At 32.4% G+C, this 23914-nt stretch overlaps 1 protein-coding gene across 1 annotated transcript in view; it reads right to left on the bottom strand.

Moving 5' to 3' along the window:
- Positions 1–6795: 6795 nt before the first annotated feature.
- The window catches only part of LOC127852382 (serine protease inhibitor dipetalogastin-like), a 32444-nt gene continuing 15325 nt past the window's right edge, over positions 6796–23914 (bottom strand). Inside the window, exons 2-7 of the mRNA XM_052386341.1 lie at positions 13347–13437; positions 10780–10902; positions 9977–10090; positions 9103–9222; positions 8335–8457; positions 6796–6919 (exon numbers count right to left, since the gene is read on the bottom strand). Of these exons, the coding sequence (XP_052242301.1) occupies positions 6883–6919; positions 8335–8457; positions 9103–9222; positions 9977–10090; positions 10780–10902; positions 13347–13437 (608 nt within the window). The 3' untranslated portion in view covers positions 6796–6882. The remainder of the gene's footprint in view (positions 6920–8334; positions 8458–9102; positions 9223–9976; positions 10091–10779; positions 10903–13346; positions 13438–23914) is intronic.

The raw sequence follows: 23914 nt of genomic DNA, 5'->3' as shown, positions 1-23914 counted from the left end.
GGTAAAACAAGCACAAGTTAGATGTAACGTAATATCTTGCTTGTGTGCATTTGTCATTGGAGGATGAATCGAAACTTTATGTGTTCTTGTGTTGGGCTTGTTTCGCAATTAACTAGCCTGTAACTTTTTTCTTACCCGTGTCTGCCAGGTATATACACCTCGGCTTTCAATGTTCAGTCAGATGAAATCATGCATTCGTGTGCGCTTAACGTTAATACCCACTACATCGAGCCCCACGTTGGTCGCCAAAATGAAGTGGTAGTGATGTTGGGGATACATGGTAAATCAAGTCAATGGAGATTTATATCAATTTTATTGTAGAAGTTGACCAATATAGTCAATGACGACCAATATAGTCAATGACGGAAAAGACCTAAACAAAACAATGACCATATTTTACAAACAGAACAAAACAAGCGTTACTACGACGTATGAATGAAATGAACATCACAATAATTAAACTAATTCACACACATTTCATAATGAAATAATACACTATGTTCAATAAATGAAAACTGTTTAAAAAACTCACCAGGTCGGAAAAAAAAACACGAGGATGGACTTGCGTCCACTAGACGGTCTTGGCAAATGCAAGCGTGGTCAGTAATTTCATAATAAAATCAACAGTTACATTTGAATGACCAATGGAAATCTTGCGTCGGGTTAATTCATTATTTTGATTTGACATAACAACTATTGCATCAGCCTGCATGGGTGAAAGAACACTAGAGAGAGGACATAATTTCCACAAAAAGTTAATGTATTTAATATGAAAAGTGAGATAACAAATTGACATGTGCTACACTTGAATGTGTTAACGCAATTTGAACAGGCGTTGGAATAAAACAGGAAACCTCTTTGTGTAATTCCGTACCCCTCTCGCTTACACATGCCTCTTAAATGTCAAAAACATATACATCACGTAGAAAACATGCAGACAAATTAATTATGAATGTAGATTGTAAATGTATTGGTAAATAATTTGTCTCTGACCTTAATCATTTTATTTTGAATCATGTTAATTTAGTGTATGTTGACGATATATAATTTAGACTAAATTAATATTAAGCGTTCTTAATGTTTATGTGTCGCTCGTTTTCCTCGTATGGCGCTTACATATCAAAACAATATAATATACTCAAGCAACTAAATGAGAACTCACAAAGGTACATATTAAATTTGCGCACTGATTATTCCTAGCAACAAACATTATCTAGGCAACATTGCATTTGATACAATTGTTTTGTAAATGCTTAACAAACTGTATAAAAACGCTTGGATAAGCAATGTATCTACATGTGTATGATATTACGGGAACCCCTGTTACACATTTTATATTTACATTTATCCTGTCACAGGCCTTTAAATCAGCATGATAACAAGGTAACCTAACAACCCAAAAGTTATAAGGCTAGTTGACCACGTGACGTCGAATATCCGCTAGTCGCTCTTCGATGACGGACTACTTTTTTCTATGAATAAAATACCAAAAACATGTAAAGTACTGTTTGTTTAAACATGTATATATTGTTTTGTTTTGTGTTGATTTGATTTTTGTTGACCGAGAGTTTGTAAACAAAACATTCAACACAGTAAAACATTGTGTTAAATAGTACTATGTGTAACCTACTGTTTATCAAGCGCTTAAGCTCTATTATTGCTGTAACGACTGTAAACATCGTCTGCTGTGCATGTGCATAGCCAGATGACATAGGCTTTTCACGTTAAAAATAAATTACGTGTTATATAGTTGGATTAAACAAAATTGCACTGAAACTATCTTTCGCTGCGCATGCCTTTTCATGTGGTAATAAAAAAATATAGCATGACGTAAGGAAATCTACACAAGGTAAAACAAGTATGGAACACCACTTGGGCTTTATGTACGAATGTTGTAAATGCGAGATCATAAATAGAATAATAGGTTGGTTCGACTCACCCGATAAGATCCTCCGACGAGCTAGATAACCATTCTCCATCCACGTCACCAACTTATTATTCTATATTTATCTTGTCACATGCCTTTTAATCAACCTGATAACCAGGTAACCTAATTACCCAAAAGTTATTAGTCTAGTTGACCACCTGACCTCGAATCTCCGTCAGTCGCTCTGTTTTACTGTGCAATGACGTCATTTTTGACGAAATGACGTCATTATACCAGCTTAACTATCCGGTTAAACTAATTTTCAATGTTAATGAGCGGTGAAAAGATGCATAAAATAAAAAGAAAATGTGTAGGATTCGGTTGAATGACATGCCTTCGGCTCATCCGATAAATTCCTCCGACTTGCCAGATAACCATTCTCTATCCACGTCACCAACCTATTATTGTCTATTTATCCCACTTTTACAGCGAATTCGGTTGATTAAAGCCCCGTTGATTAACTATCATCTATAATCAACGGCAGGAAATGACGTCAATATTTCGACGAAATGACCTTATAAATCCAGCGAAATTATCCAGTCAAACTAATTTTGTTTAAACAAAAAGGTTTACAAATAAAAAGTTGGATAAATAGAATAATAGATTAGTGTTGATTATAGATCAGGTTTTTCATGCTCGGCACGAAAACGAAAAAGCACTCTCCAAGGCTCGTGTTTTTTTGTTTTCTAAGCCTCGCATGATAAACTTGATCTATAATCAACACTAACCTATTATTCTCTATATATACTATCGATAGTTGTACATATAATTACCTAGTATTTAATCATACATGTAGGTATTGTTGCATTAAAATTTATTTTTACTTTATTTATTAATAAACTATTTACTTTGTAAACACTGAGCTTACTATAATCACTTGGGCTTTTGGCCTTCTGAATGTATTTTTTAATAAACTTGTTAAACAGTATGTACTCTTTTAATAGATCCATTAACGCATCATCGAATAATTTAGGTCAAACATTAGGTTATGAGGTTTTCGTTACTGTTGAGATTACCAGTGATAATACAAGTTGGTCTAAAATTGCATATACATGACAAACGAGGTTTATTTCGAAAAGAAAGTGTTCTCATATTACGTCATAACAGACAATCTATTAAATTAAAAACATTTCGAAATAGATTGCTATGTAAACTATTTTGAGCATTTAAATTACCTCATATCATAATACTACTTAATTTCTGTTTTTAAGAGTACTAAAACCATTTTAGGTCATTGAGATTAAATTAATATTCGATAATTCGTTGATAAAAATAAAACAAATCATGTCAAACAGGATGATTCCAAATATAGTAATAAACAAAGGATTATACAGTGCATCCGTGTTCGCTGTTATTTGTGATTGGAGCCGCCTGGTACAAAACATATTTCGTCATGCTTTGTATAAATTGAGTGACATTACGTGCACACTTACAAAAACTATGTGATTGTCTCTCAGTTAAATATGGTACATATGGTCACATCTGTGACAAATCTAATTTACAACACGGACCTTCATAGTCAATTTACATGACTGATATTGACGTGCAAGAAGGTTGTTTTTTCAAATGTTACATTGCTGTTACATTGTTGTTTTGGGGCGAATAAATTCATACCACAGTTCTGACAGAGATAAAGAAGTGCGACAGCGATAGAGATACCGAAATTACTCTAAGTTTTCGGGCACTTAAATAATTAATTTTGTTCGTGTCCGAAAATTAAGATACGAAAATTATTCAAAAATTAAGGAAGTCCAAAAAAATAGAGACATAAATTAAGGTGTCCGAAAAGTATATTGATATTGAAATATATGCAATAAGTCAATGCTAAATAAATGTCTTGTGATTAACTCTGTCTTTTCTGCTTAAAAAATAAATGCAACTTAACAGCTTTGCCAACTCTTGCCCAAAATGATATCAAACGAAAACGTTGAAATAGAAAACATTCGACTTCCTTAAACGGACGAAATTGTTTCAAATGCTGTTATGTGAATCCATTAATTTCTACCGGTTTACATGGTTATTTACCCAATTACGCGAATGTAATGGTCCATTGCCTTCAGTCTTGAATCTGCAAGGTTTTATGACCTTTATCCCGTTGTAAATATCCATGATCGAAGTGTCAAACGATAAGCGTAAACAGGGCCGAAGTCTGAAGAAAAGCGCGGTAAAATATCCTGTCCGAAAATTAAGAGACATCAATTATGGACGAAAACCCATATGTCCGAACATTTAGTCACGAACAATAATCATTTTTGCTAAAAAAGAGGGTTCCGAAAACTTAGTGTCCGAAAACTTAGAGGTTTTACGGTAAACCTTTTTATTGGAATGTTTAAAGTCAATCAATCCATTTATTTAAACTGATGCATTCTATTTGTTTGTGAAATTAACCAAAATATTACCTATAATATAAGTTTTAACAGGCACATTTTGCAGATTTGGGATGATATCAATGCTGCACTTTTTAAAAACGAGTAATTTTATTTATACAAATAAATATAACCAACACCAATGTGTTTATAAGAATACTACGAATATGTCGGGCTTATTCGTTAAAATACTGGTAACGACTAATATTTTGACGACATTGTCGCAAATAATTATAAATTGCATAGCTGTATTAGAATCGGCATACCATAAATGGCAATAACACGATATCATTTAGCATTATAATGTACTTCCTGATAAGTGCGATGGAAAAATAGGTGTTTCTACATTAATGCGGTAACACCAGTTGTTACCACTTGAATTTATAATATTTTCTGATACATATTGTCCTGTATTGGATAGGTAAATGGTCACTCGCCTTAAACAAAGACTTGTGTGTGTTACCAGAACTTTATTCCCTGTTATCGTTAATGGATTTAAAGCTGTTATTTTAATAATGATCCAGGTGTTATCGACGCTCAAGGTGGGTGCTCTTGTACGAATGAGTTGGACACGGTGTGTGGGGTCGATGGCAAAACCTATGGGAACTCATGTCTTCTCAAATGCGAGTGTTTAATAAATCACTCTACTATACGTCTGGCGATCACAAAATAATATGTGTGTTACTTTAAAAAATAAAATGTCAACACATGATGTCTTCACGTTTTATTTTTTTATATAAATCAGTATAATCACCAACAACATAATATAAGTGTTCCAGTATATTATCGTTTGATTTCATGATATTAGGTTGTAATTCATAAAAATTAAAAAAACAATTTAAGGGTCGTGCACCTCTTTTACCGAGTAAACGCATATACCGATGTACCCCTTTAAACGATTGACCCCATGATTGGACTATCCACAGCGGTGTTCGTCTTTATAATCGAGGTCAATGCCCGCCAAGGAAAATCTGTGACTGCAATGAAATATATGCCCCTGTATGCGGTACGGACGGACAAACTTACGAAAACGAATGTATGCTGACATGCAAGTAAGTGAAAGCTATTGATAAGTCAATTTGTGAATTTATATTATAAAACTTGTAAACGAAATATAACGGAACATGGTTCTAGGACGACTCATACATCATAATCAAAAGCAGTTTAGTTGGACATGTAAACATACTTTACTATACAAAGGAACGTGATTAGACTTAGTCAGACATGCAATATACATGTACAAACGATACCTACGTTAAAACGTCCACTCATATGTGTATATCAGCTATATGTATCCTTAATGTGTTTTTCTATTTTATCTCATTGCAGTATGATTGCCCACCAAGGACCTTGTTGATAACAGCAAAATACATCAAGTACTCGACTAAGCTTGATTGGACTTCAACAGGCTTTCTACTGGAACAACTTCATCATTTTACAAGTGTACTATGCTTACATTAATTTCGCTTTTAATTGTATGATTTAGTCTTATGTATTTCCCTGTCACTGCTTATTTTAACCTTGCGAAGGTTTCTAATAACACTTATATACATTTAGCAAAACGAGATGTATACTTGTGTTTCTTCATGACTATCCATTCATATCCATTTGAAATGTAGGTAGATGTAGTGTTTTTGTAGTTTATATTGTATGGGAAAGACATGCGCATGGAAGCAATAAATGTATCTCCTGATGATACGTTTTCGATTTAATTATTCATGTATGTTATGCATTTGTTGTCAAAATAGAGTTTTCAACGTTTTATATACAAACATTATAAGATATAAAGCATATTATAGTGATGTTAATAAACCAATAAAAAACACTATTTAATAGTACTGTTTTTGCAAAAACAATACACGCTTTGCATTTTAAGATTGAATTCGTTAAGTGGGAATTTAAAATACATATAATATGTAGACATATTTCTTTTTGAAATTTCGAAGGGCTTGAATACATTTTGTACACTAATTTGACAACTAAAAAACGCAAAACATGTATATTTAAAAAGTTGAATCAACGTATTTTACCAAGCGGGTAAGTTTGTAGATTAAAACGCAACAAACTGAAAGGCATGTTCTGATTTGACAATAAAACGAAGTGGATAACGAAACCTTTATGCAAAACTAAATATTAAAAACGGTGCAACTTTAATACAATCACGCTGACAATACACCAGCTGGTCTCTGTAATCTCAGTCTTTAAAAGTTTTAATAAAAGTGGATTTCGATTTGTGCTGTTATCAACATTGCTAGTTCATGTCTGAAACGTATCTTTTGTGCTACCAATTAACTAAAATGAAGACACTTATACGTGTAATATACAAAAGGTTGAATCAGCGGAAGATCAAGTATTACAACGTTTGTTAAAATAGTATCATAATACAGTTTTATTGTTAACATAACAATTGGTGAGTGTATTCGTTAAAGTTTATATAAAATTTTAGATGTGTGTGAAGTTCAGGTAGAATAATTAAGGGATAATACAGCACCATACACACGCTATAATGTTACGTTTTATTGCAATTGATTAGTCACAATTTACTGGAGGCATTTCTGGAACCCAATCACCAAATCATGAGCTATTCCTCTAACGACAGCGGTTGGCGGCGGCTTTTCGTGCACCGCTGGAATTAGATAGAGGTTATGAAAAATAATGTGAAACTGTTTAAAGTTTGTATCGAATGTATTATACATAAACATATAAAATAACAGGAATAGCCCAGCATAACGATTTAGTGACCAGCTACCCCTTGTTAATCAGGGATTGCGTTGGCTTATTATTTACTTGTATTTCAGTTATACATAATAGTACCGAATGCCTTCCTGTAAATAGTATAATAATACATTTTTAGGCACATAAACATGTAATCCTCACATGCACAGCTAATCAGAATGCATACAGATTGACGGTGATATCTTTTTTCGAGGATATAAGAGAATACCGCGGATTATAGCACTTAATATATTGACATCCTTAATATATGTCAACACTTTGAAAACTGATTAGACTAATTTACTCAGAAAATACTTAAATTACGCAGCTTGAAAGTGTGCGTTTACTACAAGATATTTATTTCGACACGAACTAATTTAGATATATTGACGGTATGTGATTACCGATTACGATGTGTCAGTACTATGAAGTATACAAATCATGTACAAATAAAGTTTAACTTTAGTTGCGCCAACACGAAAGGTCACTTATTTAAATATGCTGTCCTTTAATTATGGCAAGTATTTGCGAAACATATTGTGTCGTGTTCTGAGAAAACTGGGCATAATGCATGTGCGTAGTGTGGTCCGAGATTAGCCTGTGAAGTCCGCACAAGATAATTAGGGACGACACTTTCCGCCTAAATTAGTTTTTTGCTAAGAAGAGACTTCATTTAAACGAACAATGTCATAAAAGCGGAAAATGTCGTCCTTGATTAGCCTGTTCGGACTGCACAGGCTAATCTGGGACGACACTTTACGCACATGCAATATGACCAGTTTTCTCAGAACAAGGCTCAATTGGTCAACATTGTGTGCACTGTTTGCATGAAATTAAACTATATTTGGAACGTACGTGTATTATCTATTTTTATAGGGTTAGGAATGTCTACTTCAAAGTAGTTGTGAAACACAAATAATATTAGTTTAGTGAACAGCGCGGTGCATCTTAAGAATGCGTCTCTCTATAAAGAGTTTCCTCGAAATAAGGGACAGAGACATCGAACATCGCATGGAATGTATTGCCGACTGATGTAAGATTTTAACCAATTTATGCCTAGCGTCTAGAAAACAAGGCCTTGACGAACAGCGTAGACCCAGATGAGACGCCGCATGATGCGGCGTATCATCAGGGTCTGCGCTGTTTTCTTAAAGAAATTTCGGTAAGAAATATTCTAAATATTGAAATAAATATACTAGACATGACTAATTTTGGAAATAAAATGATCAAGAGGATGGGAGAGTCCAATAGGCATAAATGTGTTAATACAATTTTACGAACATAAACTTACAACCGATTTAAGGACTCTGATATAATTTCACTTACTTGCATATCATAAGACACTGGTTGTTGTACATGATACCATCATTACCGCATACGGGTTTTAGAATCTTGGGACATTGGCAGTCGGTCCTCGGGCATTTTCCACGCGAGCGTAGGCTGGCTCCCCTGTTTCAATATTATACAAGAAACGCGCTAATAGAAATCGGGGTTCAATGCATGTGGGTAAAGTTTCGTCACATATTAGCCTGTGTCGTCCTCACAGACTAATCCGAGACGACGCATTTTGCATCCACTAGATTTTTGATAAGAAGAGTCTCCCGTTAACGCAAAATAGAATACAAGTGAAAAGTGCCTTCCCTGATAAGCATGTGATGTCTGCACAGTCTAATCCGGGACGACACTTTACGCATATGCATTAAATGCATTTTCAAAGTGCTAGACTCACTAAAGGTCAAGAAACATTTATATTTACCATACACAATTGAACGATGCATACGAAGGCAAAAATATTGTTTTCTAAATAATATACCTCTCGATTACAAACAATAATTCGTGTTTGATAAATGTATGCATATGTAAACTTACACTGTGTTAATGTTCAGACATTTTACGAACATCAATATTGGCATGCACAACTCATCAAAGCAATAAAAGTGTCTTTCATAATACTCGATTCCATTAAGGGGTGACCCAATATTGCAAGCTTTCTTTTGAGATGTGCACACAATTGTGTACTGGTATACATAGTACAAATTAAAGTATTTATTTAAAGTTTTATTAAAACGCCACTAGGTTGCAAAAGTAACTTACTTGCATGACATCAGACACTCGTTATCATACGTTACTCCATCATTGCCACAAACAGGGTTAATATTAAATGGACACGCGCACACCTTTGGGCATTCGCCTTGCGATTGTAGAGTGGCTCCCCTGAAGCGAATAAGTAACAACGTTCATCTGGTAAAACGCTAGGATTTAAATCGAGATTTATTCTGGTAGACATGGTGCAATTTAGAGTCTTTAGTTAAAGGTTTATATAAACGCCACTATGTTGAAAATGTCACGTCTTGCATTTCATCAGACACTCGTTATCATACGTTACTCCATCATTGCCGCAAACAGGGTTAATATTAAAGGGACACGCGCACACCTTTGGGCATTCGCCTTGCGATTGTAGAGTGGCTGCCCTGAAGCGAATATGTAACAACATCTTGTAGAACGCTAGGATTTAAATTCAGAAAACATCGGCTCGAATGCAAGCCATAAAGCGTGTGAGGTGAATTATGCAAATATGCGTGCGACCACTCCGTCAAATCCTATGAATCTAGTTTTTCAGTTTTAAGTTACTAATATATCAGCAAACACTAAATGTTAATCGCTTAGCTTGGTCTGTTTCGTCTTCGCAATATGATACTGGATAGCCGAGAAAATAAATGTTTGAAAAAATGTTTAACGTCTAAACCTTTCCAAAATATAAACACTAATTGCAACTGCAATCAAATATACAAATTTTAAGCATTAGTATCTAGATTTCACAACAATCGAGTTTATGTAATAATTAAGATCATTTATGAATTAAGACAGCATTTGAACTTTGCCGATACATACTACCCAGCATGAAGTTGCAGTTTTTGATATAAAATGCATAATCAAATCAAGTTCCTTTTCCACTGATGAAACTTACTTGCATGTCATGATACACTCGTTGTCGTACGTTACGCCATCATCGCCGCATACTGGTGCAAGATTGAAGGGGCATGCGCACGGGCACTCTCCTCGTGATTGTAGGCTAACTCCCCTGTTTGACAATAAATTAATGCTTGAAGAAATTTAAATTTAAATCATAAGTTTGAATACATGCTCCCATATTTATGACCGGAATGCACCGCATATACCTTTATCCGGAAACGTTTAGTTGGAATTCCTGCCACGCTTAGTATATAACCCATATCATTGTTTCAAGAAAGTGAATGTTTTATTAAATTCCAAAATTATATGCACGTTATTCTTGTATATATTTGATTAAGGCCGAGGCAAGTGGGTGGCATTATTCTAGACCTACCTTGTTATCCGTGAAATAAGACTAAACATATGCACGTAGAAAATGTAAGCTCTTTGGCGTATGAAAGTGAAATCTTTAACAATTCATCACTGTCTAATTAGTGACATAAAATTAAAAACAAACAGTAATGCAATAATATCGGAAGCTCATGTTTGTAAAATATATGCGTTGAAGTACCGATTTAACAATATTTACCTCCCATCGACATATTTATATTGTGTTTTTAATTTATGTTGCATTATAAGTTTACATGGTCGATTTAAATATGATCGAGTTGGTATATGCATCAAACAATTACAATTAAAACCAAACTGTATAAGTAATTCCGAAAAACGCCAATTCATTAAAGACACAATATGTAGTTGACTAAAATCATTGAATGTGTCCAATAAATGCGACTCTTGTTTATTACTGAGATCACATACTTGCATGCCATGAGGCACTCGTTGTCATAGGTGTCACCATCAGCACCACAGACAGGGTCAATATTGAAGGGGCATGCACACACCTTCTCTGGGCACTCTCCGCGGTATTTACGACGAACGCCCCTAAACGTCAAGATACGAATAAAAGCAATTAACTATCACGTTCACGTTATTGGCGTCGCCCTGAAGGGCGGCGACTAGTATGTTATGCATTTTTTTTCGCTTATGGGAAGAGAAGTTATTTTACGGATCAATATAGAAATTTTTCTTTTAAGAATAACTTGCATAGTGGTGATTTTTTTGTGTTAATTAGTGTAAATAAGTACTGCATTTGTGCCTATTACATTTATTACAACATTTATTGCCAATTATGCAAAGCTAATTGTTTTAATTAATAACTGATCCACAACTGATCACAGGGGAAAGATCACAGGGACTGGAAAAATACCAAAACTTTCTGGTTTTGTATAAAAACAAATAATGTTTTGTTAAAAAACAAAACATAATCAAAATATATTTATTTTTTGGTTTTTCTAATTTGCTTATTTAGTGGAGAATCAATGTAGTACGATATTTGACGACCTATCGCGCAAACAAGTTTATTGGAAGGCGTAGTGGTACGAACACGTACAATGTATTCGTTTATTTATAGACATATAATAACGATCGCTATACACAACTTCACCAAATAGCAGTACATAAGTAAATGTCAGACGGAATAGCTCAATAGGGAGAGCGTTAGACTGAAGTTGTTTACGCAACAGTGATCTAAAGGCCCCCGGTTCAATACCGGGTTCCGGCACGAACGGAACAGTTCGGCGGCTGACAATTTTTTTCAGTCAGGTTAATAAATATAATAAAGCTTAATTTTATGTAGACATTTTTAAATCCATTCTACTACAATTGGACATTTTTATTAAAATTAAAATTAATGGATGTAACGTGGTGACAACGTTAATTTTTTTTTTTTACATCACTTAAATATCTTATAAAAAATGCACGTGTTTTTATATTAACAAATAAATGCGAACAGCACATCTATTATCCGTGTATTTTTATGGTTGTCTATCATAGGCCTATCCCTACCACATATAGAGCGCGAAGCGCGACAGGTATTATTGATTGTAACAATGAGTTGCGATAAAGGGAGCAGCCGCTTATCAAGGCAGAGCTGTTTCGCAACAACCCGTTTCCCTAGAGTCAAGCACTCCTCGGAGTTTTTTTTAAGAACCACATATAGAGCGCGAAGCGCGAAAAGTATGGGCCCTTTAGCATTAATCCATGTTAGAAGTCCAAAATTTTTATCCGATTGTTCCCAAACTTTCACAGGTTTTTTTATCAATGAGGACCATACCCAAACTCTATATGAGCAATATCGGACCATAAGTCCAGAATTATGTCTCTTTGAATTTAAAAGTTAAAGTGAAAAACTGCTTGGTTAGGTGATTAATTCAACAATTTTTATCAGATTCTTTCCAAACTTACAGTGTTTTCATATCAATGAGCATTTTTTTCCATTTCAAATGAGAAACATCGGGACAATAAGTAAAGACTTGTTTTCTATTAAATATGACAAAATAAACAATATCCACTTGTTTAAAAGATTTCACAACTTTTGTCTGAATCTTTCCAAACTTGTTAAGTGTTTATATATCAGTATTACTCGAACCCTATTGAAAATGATGAATATCGGAGCAATAAATATATTATGATCTTTTACTGAATTTCAAAGTATTGTGAAATGCAGCTTCTTTATACAATTTACAGTTTTCATTCATTTTTTTTTTAAACTTTTACAGTGTTTTCATATCAATGTGTACTCAACCCCTATCGTAAATGAGCAAAGTAAGTATAAATCCAGAATCGTCTCCCCTTGAAGTTGAGAAAAATATGAAATTACGCTTACAAGATGAAGCAGATTTTTCAAAACCTACACAGTTCTGTTCCATTAATGAAAACTGCACACGGATACCAGTTTAAAAAAGGAAACCAATGTAAATAAAATGAACTATGAAATATTTGGGAGTTACAACACAAAATCATAGAAAATGGTTATTTGGGGGTTATAACACAACATCATAAATAATGGTTATTTGGGGATTATAACACGAAATCATAGATAATGGTTATACCAGTATCTTTTTCTATTTTGTTTAAAATAATCGGCCAATATATTAATATTTACAGTAGAAAAAAGTCGTTCCATGTAACTTCATGAAGTGCCTTTTACACTGAAATTCCCGACGCCCTTTGATGCTTTGCATCAATACTTATCTTGTACAACTTTTAAACACAATATGCAACAATAATATCTAAGTCTGGTGGATGATGTTCCCTGTTGATGTTTGTATTTATGTGTTGATATATTTATTCAATTAATTACAAGTGTATAATAGGTAAACACGAACCCCATTTCATATTTAATAATAATAATAGTGTTGGGTATTCAACAGTATTTATTTTATCTTATCGTAAACTTTCTTTCAAAATACAAATCTCCATTTACGAAAAAATAGGACACCCAATAAAATTAAAAATGAAAATGAAAGGAATAAGTCTTTTCTTACGCGCATTTCAGTTTGCACATGTTTCCATAAGTGTTGCCATCACGGCCACAAACAGGGTCCCATTTCGCTGGGCAGACACACGCGTCTGTGCCTGGAAAATGGAAGGTGGAATGTGTAGCTCTTTGTTTTAAGTTTGATAATGACCACAGATAGTGTTGCCTTTTTCCAAACACATTTTCGATTTGAAGCATTTTCCTGTGTTCCTCAAGGATATAACATTTCCTGTGTCCCACATGTGTTTGATTGTCGCTAGTAAAAAAATGGCTGCGTATTTCTCAAAGTTTTTACGTTTTGGTAAATTGACAGAATTAAACACATTGTTTCATGTTCGCAGAGTGTTGTTGTAGTTATGCTATTTCTGAGACAACAGTAGTAATGAACATGCTCTAAAAAAGCCATCATATCCATCTGTTGACAATTTAAAAACCTGAAAGCGTTGCAACGCGAAACGATTCAATAATTCAGAGAGTTTAGTTGTTGTTGGTGTTATATTTTGTAATGCAACGAGGATTGCTTATATAAAGTATAAAATACATCACTCATTGTGTCAGCACGTACGGCCTAGTGGTCTAAGCGATATAGTTTTACTCAAGGGGTCAGTGTTTCGAGACCAGTTAATGGTTACTTTTTTCTTTCTTTAATTGTCATCTTGTTTTTATTGGAGCTTTTTTGATACAATGTTTACATTTATCACAATAAAGCATTTAATGACAAACTTCAATACATGCCACAATCTGTGCAAAAGGTCCCTTTAAAACGATTTTCTTGAAGAACATATTATTAATATGCTTTAACCGAACCAGAGGCTGGAATTTTCTTGGAACGGTTCAATCGACAGATTACTTTTTTAAGAGTTGTGTAAGTAAACCAAGTTCTGTAAAAAAAGTCATTTTTTTTGTTTAGTATGTATCAGTGTTTGAGCATGAAATATATTGTAAATATACTATGTTACGTGTACTCTAAATAAACCATAAACCATATTCGCGAGCAAATAAATTGCAAATGCATTTTTATACATTTTTGCATTTTAATTTGAATCACATTTTTATTTTTATCAACGGTTAGGTGTATCATCCTGTGTAAGCCAATAACTGGTTATACGACAACAACTTATTACTTGAACATTTTGTTTTAAATGTCTGTTGTATAAGTTCTACGTTGTTCAATGAACAACTTCCTTTTAATGGGTCGTTACAGATCCGATCTTGAATATGTGTTATGTTTATTATGTTGTTATATAAAATGACTTGTTTTGTATATGCCATTGGTTACTTGTCTTGGATGCAGAATGGCTGATGTAAATAATACTAATATACTTATTTTTCTCTCCAAATGTGTAAAGGAGTACTTTTTTTTCAATATTGTTTTCTCGAAGCATCAAGTTTTATACAATTACCGAAATACAAAGATCATAAATTATATATGTTAAGATTACGTTCTATAACTTATATATTGTTTTAAGGACTTTCGTGCAATCAATATAGCATTGCACTTAAAAATTAAAAGATTCATTGTTTTCATTGTAGAGATTTGATACTTAAGCATCAACCATGAATATCCCGCGGTTTCTGAAAACGATAACAACTGTACGGAAAAATATTGTATACAGTTAGTACATGCGATTTTAATGTCAACATGCTTAATCTTAAAGCAAAATATGAACATGCACAAGGCATGTAAACTAGTATACAGAAATATTGTAAAATGTTTCCATTAAGGAAATTTTCACTTAAATGAAAATCAAAACGACAAAGAACCGCAAATTAAACCTAAATATAGTTGGGACTTTCCAACAGTGGCCATGTATCGTGTACATACATTCAATGTTTACTTTACAAATGAAGACCGTGTTCGAAGCAAAATGTGTCATTGTGTCTTAGCGATATAACTTCTTCCGAATATCTTGTGTTATTTTCATTCGTCATTATGTCAATTGTTTGAACAAACAAATGGCAACATCGCATCATCTTACTTTTACGTAATATGTAAGAATATGTAATGGTCAAAGGTGAATAATAAAATTACTATTGTTATTCGTAAATCAAACTCGAGGAAACACTTACCTATAATTGCAACGACGACTACTAGCAGTGTTAACAGAGAATCCATAATTTTGTCTGAAACAAATTGTATATTTTACATTTTCAGTCTTAACGTTCTTACAACCATTCTCTGCAAAACATGTGAAAATGTGTTATTCTTCTCATTTAAAAGAAAATACTAATATGTTATAAACTATGCGTGAGATTGTTTGGTGATGGTCAATGTACACTTATTTTTATGAAGCTCACATTTCGCCGCATTGCATACATTTATAGTCGCTGCCATACATTTGCTTGCATTATACCGCGGTACGATTCCCTCTGCTGATTTCATCATGATACACAGTGCACTAGTTATATATATAAATATAAATGTCAATCAACTAATTAAGTAGGCGCATCTTCATTATGCTTTTCATTATAGTGTAATAATCTTAAACGTGGGCAATCTTCGGTATAGTTTTATTAATACACGGTCATTGTATAATTATAAAGTGTTAATACATATTTATATCATTTTTTAAATGTTTGCAATAGTTTATCATGTTTCTTAGTTTGACATTTCAGCTGTACTATTGACTTGACATAATCACACCAATCACTAAATATTTGTTAATTATCCAAAAAGGAAAGTGTGGCGTAGTTGAATGTCACACGCACTTAATCTATTTCGTATAAATAAGGCAAGCCTCTGAATAATTTCTTAGTATTTCTTTTATTTATTTATTTATTTTTTTTTTTTATTGATTTTCAACAAACATCTCTATTACAACATGAATACACATATGAAGCAACACAACATTTTGGTCTCTTACATATACTAAAGTATCATATGCATTGACTATGTCTGCACTTATACTTGTTATATGTATATACTAAGAGAAAAGACACACACTTTATTTGTTTAGGTATGAACATGGTATTGCTTAACATTGTTACCAGAAAAATATTGTTGAGACGATGCTATGTTATTTTCTAAAGAGTGAAAAGGAGAGGGGAAAAGCTAGATTTGATAATAAGAGAGTTTTAACATTGATTAATAATTTTAATATAAAAAATAATAAAGTGAAAAATAATTAAATATATATCATCCAAAAATCAAAAGGCCCGCGATATTTGACATATTTCACAAAATTTGACACAAATAAAGAGACATTTAGCGGTTTAAAAAGAAAGATTAAACAGAAAAATCCTAAAGTGTCGGGGACGTAGGCAAGATTCTTAATGAGTTATTTCAAAGTTGTGCCATTTTTTATTATGTTGATCAATTTTGCCTTTTTCGATGGCAATTTCGAAGGCAATTTGCTTTTCTAATATAATTTTCATTCTTAGAGCATTGTTGAAGGTCTCAATATTTGGCTTTTCGGCTTTTGATTTGGTATTGAATATGTAAGATTTCATAAGGATAATTATAAAGTTAATCACTTGATTATGAGTGCCTCCTTTTTTAGTTCCAAAAATAATATCAATTACATTCAGTTCTATGTGTTATTGTTTTCTATTTAAATACTTTCTAACACCAATTCTAAAATTATAGTTATAAATCTCAATGTTTCATTCCAATCTAACCGCAGAGTGCCGTTTCTACACAAAACATCTCGTTTTATATCGAAATACACATACACATTAAATAATAATATGCCTTATAACATATATGATTGGTCAAAGCGTTCTACTGAATACTTTTTATTTCTGACTGGCATGGTCAAAGAATATCCTTACTACTTGTTAATTGCTGATTGGCTGACCGCTAAAGTATTGTTCCAAATGACTATCCCCGGAAATGGTGTGACCAAAGTATTCACGCGTTTACCCATTTACCGGATATTCATCAAAGACATCTGGTTAGACTCGCGTGACCATTTCCGTGGATGTTTTTGATTGCTAATCCAGATTTCACTTCTGTTGATAATAAGATAAATATTATTGTAACCATTGTACATAGTTCAACGGACATAATAGATAATTTAATAAGAATAGAATTCCCGCGGCAGTACTTTTGACCAATTTATCAACTTGGACATCTTGTTAAATATATATCGTTGAATACATATTTATTCGTCCAGAGTATTTCACATTTTACCTTTCATATTGTTGATTAAGTCTCCTTTAACAATGAATGTAAAGGTACGTCTGATTTATGCTAGCGAGAAATCTTAATTAAAGTTATATTTTATGTATACTCTTATATTATTTATTATTATTCTATACTCATGGTAAATACAAAGATATATTATTAAATTTCCAAACTTCACTTATGTTATAATAGTTTCCAACATTCAAATATTTTCTTTATAGAACTATTATTATCATGATATAAGATGTATCAATATTTAAAAAAGTTATTCTATTTATACATATTAAATAAATGTAAATGTAAATAGACTTTTAACATTGTATTACATTATTGAAATATCTATTTAATTACTGAAATTATATGATTTTGTTATTTTATTAAAAACATCTCTTGATAATTGCCGAACTACATTTATGATAATTAAATTTAACTTATAAATTCCTATCACATTATTTATATTATCTGTAATTAAATTTCTATCACATGGGTATATTATATAACATTATATTAATGGTATATGGATAAAGAGTATTTTCTGATGTAACTAAATTTGTAACATTATATTTATGTTATATGGTTACATATATTTATAGTATTTTCTTACATCATTACGGGGCTGTTATGTAACAAAAGGGAATAAATATATATTTGTAGTTTTTTAATTTAGGTAGTACAAGTTTTTCAAATAAATATATTTACTATACATTTTACCTTTGCAATTATGTATCTCGTACATGTATTTATTACAAAATAAAACATATTTTAAATAACTCGGCAAAGGGAAGCATCTTATTTGGACGTTTACATGGTGCCAACGGGTATTGCAAGGCGTTGAAATGTCGCCTTTGAACAATGGATAAGTAAAAACCGTGACATACCATAAGCAGCGGTCCAAAACAAATACTAGATCACATATTCAATACTGTATCTGCGTTAAAATTTCTTATTGTAGGATCAATTTGGTAAACACACAGTCATTAATCATATGAAATTATTCCGGTGGTATATCCCTGCTTGCAGTTGAAAACGTTGTATATACAATCTGCAGAGCTATATGGAAATAACCGCCAATTAGTTCATTTAAAAACAAAATAGTACCATAAATGGTTTTAAATTAATAAAACTATCCTAAAACGACCGTCATACCCCAGTTGAATATGATTTAAACGTTTGTTTGTAAATTGTTATGGGAAATGACATAAAAATACGTATTTACGAAGCAATATGCTCTACGTTTCAACATATCGTAACCATGTTTATTTACTTGCTTTCGGAAAAAATATATACTGTCTGTAAGCTACATTCAAAATCAAATAAAAGAAAACCACGAATAAAAATCACACACATAGACTTACACGTTCAAATGATTCCTACGCTGCCTTGCCCGTCGACTAGGTCAGCGTCACTTATATATTCGTTATTAACATGTGTTGGTAACATGTGTTGTTTTGGTCCACTTTAACACCTAACACCTCTGTCAAACTAAGCTGTGACCGACATATTTGACATGCAATTAATAGTTTACGGTTTGTGGACACCATCATGAATTTATGCCACTTTTTTAGGTTATGGTCTCAAGGCAAAAACGGCATGGTTATCGTCTATCGTCTCCCTTGGGCGTGTTTCTAACGGACGTCAGTTTATTTGACACGGTGCGCGTCATTTGACCTAAGGTTGTTTTTAATTTATAATTAATAGATACTTGAAGCCATGCAAAACATTGTAATTTCAGGCCAAAAATAACAAAGGTGCTGTAAAATATTTCACGGCACGATTTGTATAACCGAAATTGTTATACTAAGTATTTCATAAGTACAGTGAGAAAATAAAACAATATTTCACATTACAGAAATTGAGACTAATGTTTACGGATTATCAATTTTATACGAACTGTTGAATGACCTGGCGCTTATGATTGCTGGACATCAGTTCCAAAACCGCATAAATAACGAAGCAATTCATTTACAAAAGTAAAACTATATTTTATTTTATACCTGTTTAATGTTTTTAACAAAATACAGGTTGTATCAATCGTTGAAATAAAAAATCCCGTATTACGCCACTCGCTGTTCCCAATTCCGTATTACCATGCTAGCCGGACTACTTCGATCCATTTAATGACGTCACATTTCGCGCACCGAAAATAGAAAAAAAGTATATTATGAAATATAATTATTACGTAGTACATCGTGTGACGTCATTTCTGTGACGAAACACAATAATTTTATCTAAACTCTATGGGATTTAAGGACCTGTCGGACGTGATGTTTTTTAACAGTAAACTATTTGTTAAAAACATCGAACGAATTCAAAACGTATTTTGGAGTGTGTGTTTATCATGCATAAATGTATATTTCGATAGGAATACAATAAAATAGTGTGGTTTAAACTAAGTTTCGATAAAGACATGAAAGATAGAAGTGGAAGTGCATATTGTTTAAACGTTTTTGCTATAAATATCGGATTAAAGTTGTGAACTAAATATTGGATTGACGATGGCATTAAGGTAAGCGTATCGGAAACCTATGTTTTCCCGGTTCGAATGTTTACACGTTAATTTACATAAACTGTATTCATACGCGTCTTAAATAAACTATGGCGTACCGTTTTAGTCATTGTTTTGTCAGTTTTGTTAAAGTAAAAAATACAATTGTTAACTGTTTTCGTTTGTTGTTGAATATAATAAAAGGAATATTACGCTAGTCAATTGTTCCAAGAGTTTGTATCACTCTCGTGGCTTGTGCTATTTCGCATCACACGAGAGGCGATACGTCATCACACAAGCCACGAGAGAGATACAAACTCTTGGAACAATTGACTAGCGTAATATTCCGTATGTATTATTTGATTCATAATGCATATCAGGGATGGTTTGATAGTATGAACAGTATTCACAAGCATACCCGACAGGCAGCAGGGCAATCACATTTATTAAATTGATAGAAAACCGAGTCGGTGATATGGGATGGGATCATGTATTTATAACTATTTGTTTTGTTCATATATTGTGAATATACTCAACTAAAAATATGTATGTGTTGAGTTTGAACTCTAAAGTTTCAAACAGCTTTAATAAATGCGAAAATTGGTATGGTAAATGATTTTATCGACATTTGCTAAATATACATATGGTATATTGTTTAATATGCAAGTTTTTTTAAAAAGAGTGAGATGATGCTATGCATGCATGTATTGCCGAGAAGAGTGTATATGAGTTTGGGTAGAAACAGGTTGAATATTTGTCAAAAATTAACAACACTGTGTGCAGCATGGTTCAAAAGAGGGGATAGGCATGTTGAAGCGAGCAAAATAGGTATTGAGTCAAATAAAGGTTAAGGTTGTAAATCAAATATATGAGTCCAGCAACTTAAGCGTAAATGCACGTAACTTTGTCAATCCTGTATAAGTAGTGTAATACTATCGCACAAGGTAAAACACTAGGTCGAGGTCACAATTCAAGATCATAAATATGAACCTTCATTTCGCACTCGATAGACAATACTCAATTTTGTGCATTCTGCTAGTTGATATATGTATTTATGTGTACCTGTTCAATTAGCATATGGGAAGGATGCTTGATATATGTTCTTCGTCTTTCCGGTATATTCATATAAAAGCTGAGGCTAAATTGTTAACGTTCACCAAAATGGTACATCTTAATAAACGAACATATTGAATATGATTGACTGTAATCTGTAAATAGTGTTATAGTGGTTAATAATTCTATTTTTTGTGGACTCAAATTTTGTTTCACCACATTGGAATAACTTATTTATTGCTTAATATGAAACATGTCATTTTAATAGTTTATTTAGTTTAATATGTTTTAATATTCCGTTAAAAATTAACAAGATGTATATTAAACTAAATGCAAAAACGTAACTGGTAACTATTCGTTCTATGTAAGTCCTTTATATAGTTAATAGTCACGTGGTACATGTTCCCTCGAATTAAAGTAACTCCGACGGCTCTGGCGACTCCGACGGCTCTGGCGGCTCCGACGGCTCATATTGCCCGTTGAACAGCACCGCCTTATCGTCAGGAATATTGTACACACACATATATATAACGGAGTCGCTTTAACATTTGATTTACTCGCGTACTTAGCGACAGTTATATTATTTCAAGATCATTTTTATAAATATACTTTGATTATTTTGTCTAAGAGAATAAAGCGATGAACATATTTTTCCTCTCGGTTAGAGACTCGAAAAGCAGCGATGTATATAAAACTTGATCATTTTCTATGTTTCTATTATTTGATTGCTGAGTTAATTGCTGCCATCGTCATCGATTAAAGCAATCAGCATTAAGGCATTGATAAAAAAAATATGTAAACATTCACGCATATCGTCTGTACTGTTCTGACTTTCTTACTTTTCTGTTTAAACACAGGTGAACCAATTTAAATAAATAATATGTTTGTATTATGGACTCGCGCGATTATATTGGTGCAATGTTGAATTAATGTATAACGTGTATGCATATACACGTTTTTAGTAGGTATATATATCTTTCATGTAATAGAGTCAATGTGATTGATGTTTGTATCCTTCTATAGCTATATATGTCTACGAGTATTAATGCATTAAACAACTAGCATATTAAAGTGTCTATGTAATAAAAACTTATCTGTTTAACCATTGGTTATAAAATAAAACCATTACCCATTAAAATATGATAATAATTTGTGTTTTTTTAACATAAATTTTGAAAAAAATCTTAATGTATGTATGACCTACAATACTTGTGTCTAAACATGTAACATATTGACAAAAGCTTTTCACTTGAAGCAATATAGTATCAAGTAAACGCCAAAAGGCTTTGTTACCATACAAACCAAACAAAGCTGTTACCATTTAGTTGACACAAGTCAATATTGTATACGCAAATTACACGTATTAAAGTCTCCTACGGCATGGCCGCGATGACAAATTAATCACGAATCACAACCAGCTAACATGTGACCCTTTGTATTGCTCAAACAAAACTAGTACAAAGTAATTATCAATATTAACCGTGTGTTTGTGTGTTGGGTGTTTCGCAGATTGCGATAGTATTTCAGTCATATCAGTAGAGAACAGACAATAACAAAAATAAGGCAATCATAAATACACATGCGACAAAATAACAACAATAATGTGTTTATGCATTTGGAAAAAAATATGATTTTTGAGAGAATGTAATATATAAAAAAAGACTCTAAATTTTATTAAAAAAATTAAATGAATGTTATAAATCCTTAATATACTGAAAAAAATATATTGTGCAGTGAGCAATTATATATACACATATCAATTCGGGGCGAAATATAATCTCTCACAGAGCTATACATGTAAAGGTCTAAGTGTAAAAGCTTTCATACAGAAATTAACTAGACGTTACAATATTTATCACATGCTATACCCTGTTTCCTTATGTAATACAACCATTACATAATTGTGTATATTGCACATGTGTAACACAACATTTTAAAGAGTTTTCGTTTATTGACTAATCGCAGTTTGTTATTTTGTTGAAATGACGTTGCAACGTCAAATGACGTCACGAAATGTAAACAACATTCGGGATTTATCATTATGTTTGCGTAAATATTTATTTAATTTGCTCATTTAAAAGCATGTGATAAAACAGATCTGACACTCGTTGTCATATCATACCAGATTTTATTGAACGAGTTTTCAGGAATGTTGTTAGTAAGCGAGCCTTTGGCGAGCTTACTAACGAATTTCCTGGACTCGTTTACTAAAATATGGTATGATATGTTAACTCGTGCCAGATCCTATATAGATGTTCTTGTTTTATTCAGCAATTGTAAAACATTAAACATACTTGGTCTTCTTTTCTAAACATCAGGTATAAGAGTATTTCTTATACTAACATATGTTATCAACTGTGTCTTTCTATCATGGGAAAGTTTGTAATATTTATGCAACCTTTCCGTTCTGTTGATTTAAGTCTAATACTTGTCCATTAATAGCGACTTTCGCATAGGTTTACTTTCGCTATTCGATACTGTCTTGCTTATCTTAAATTCTTATGATAGAAATTTACCTACTTTGTTACATATTTATAAAACAACATGTTAACATATTGACATATATACAGCTCAATAATAGTGCTATTGGTTATGTTGGAATGTGAAAAATGTATCATTTACTGTTTTGTATGTGATTAATTTTAACAATATGTTTTATCATACATCGCCTAAAACTGTTGTATTGATCTTTGTCATGTTTGGCTTTACAGAAGACGCGTTATAACGTTGATAAAGTATCCGTTTTTGTTATTCTCATAGATGTCGAGGTAAACATAATGTAATTGAATCTTTGTTAAAACCATTACATTTAGAGTAGCAACTATTTAAGAATACGTTAAATATGCGACGTAATAACCTAATCTAATCAATATTGAACAAATAAATGAACAAATACTTAATCATATAGAAA

This window comes from Dreissena polymorpha, chromosome 12 (genome assembly GCF_020536995.1).
Source record: "Dreissena polymorpha isolate Duluth1 chromosome 12, UMN_Dpol_1.0, whole genome shotgun sequence".
Lineage (NCBI taxonomy): Eukaryota > Metazoa > Mollusca > Bivalvia > Myida > Dreissenidae > Dreissena > Dreissena polymorpha.
This window is presented reverse-complemented; position numbering and strand designations above follow the sequence as displayed.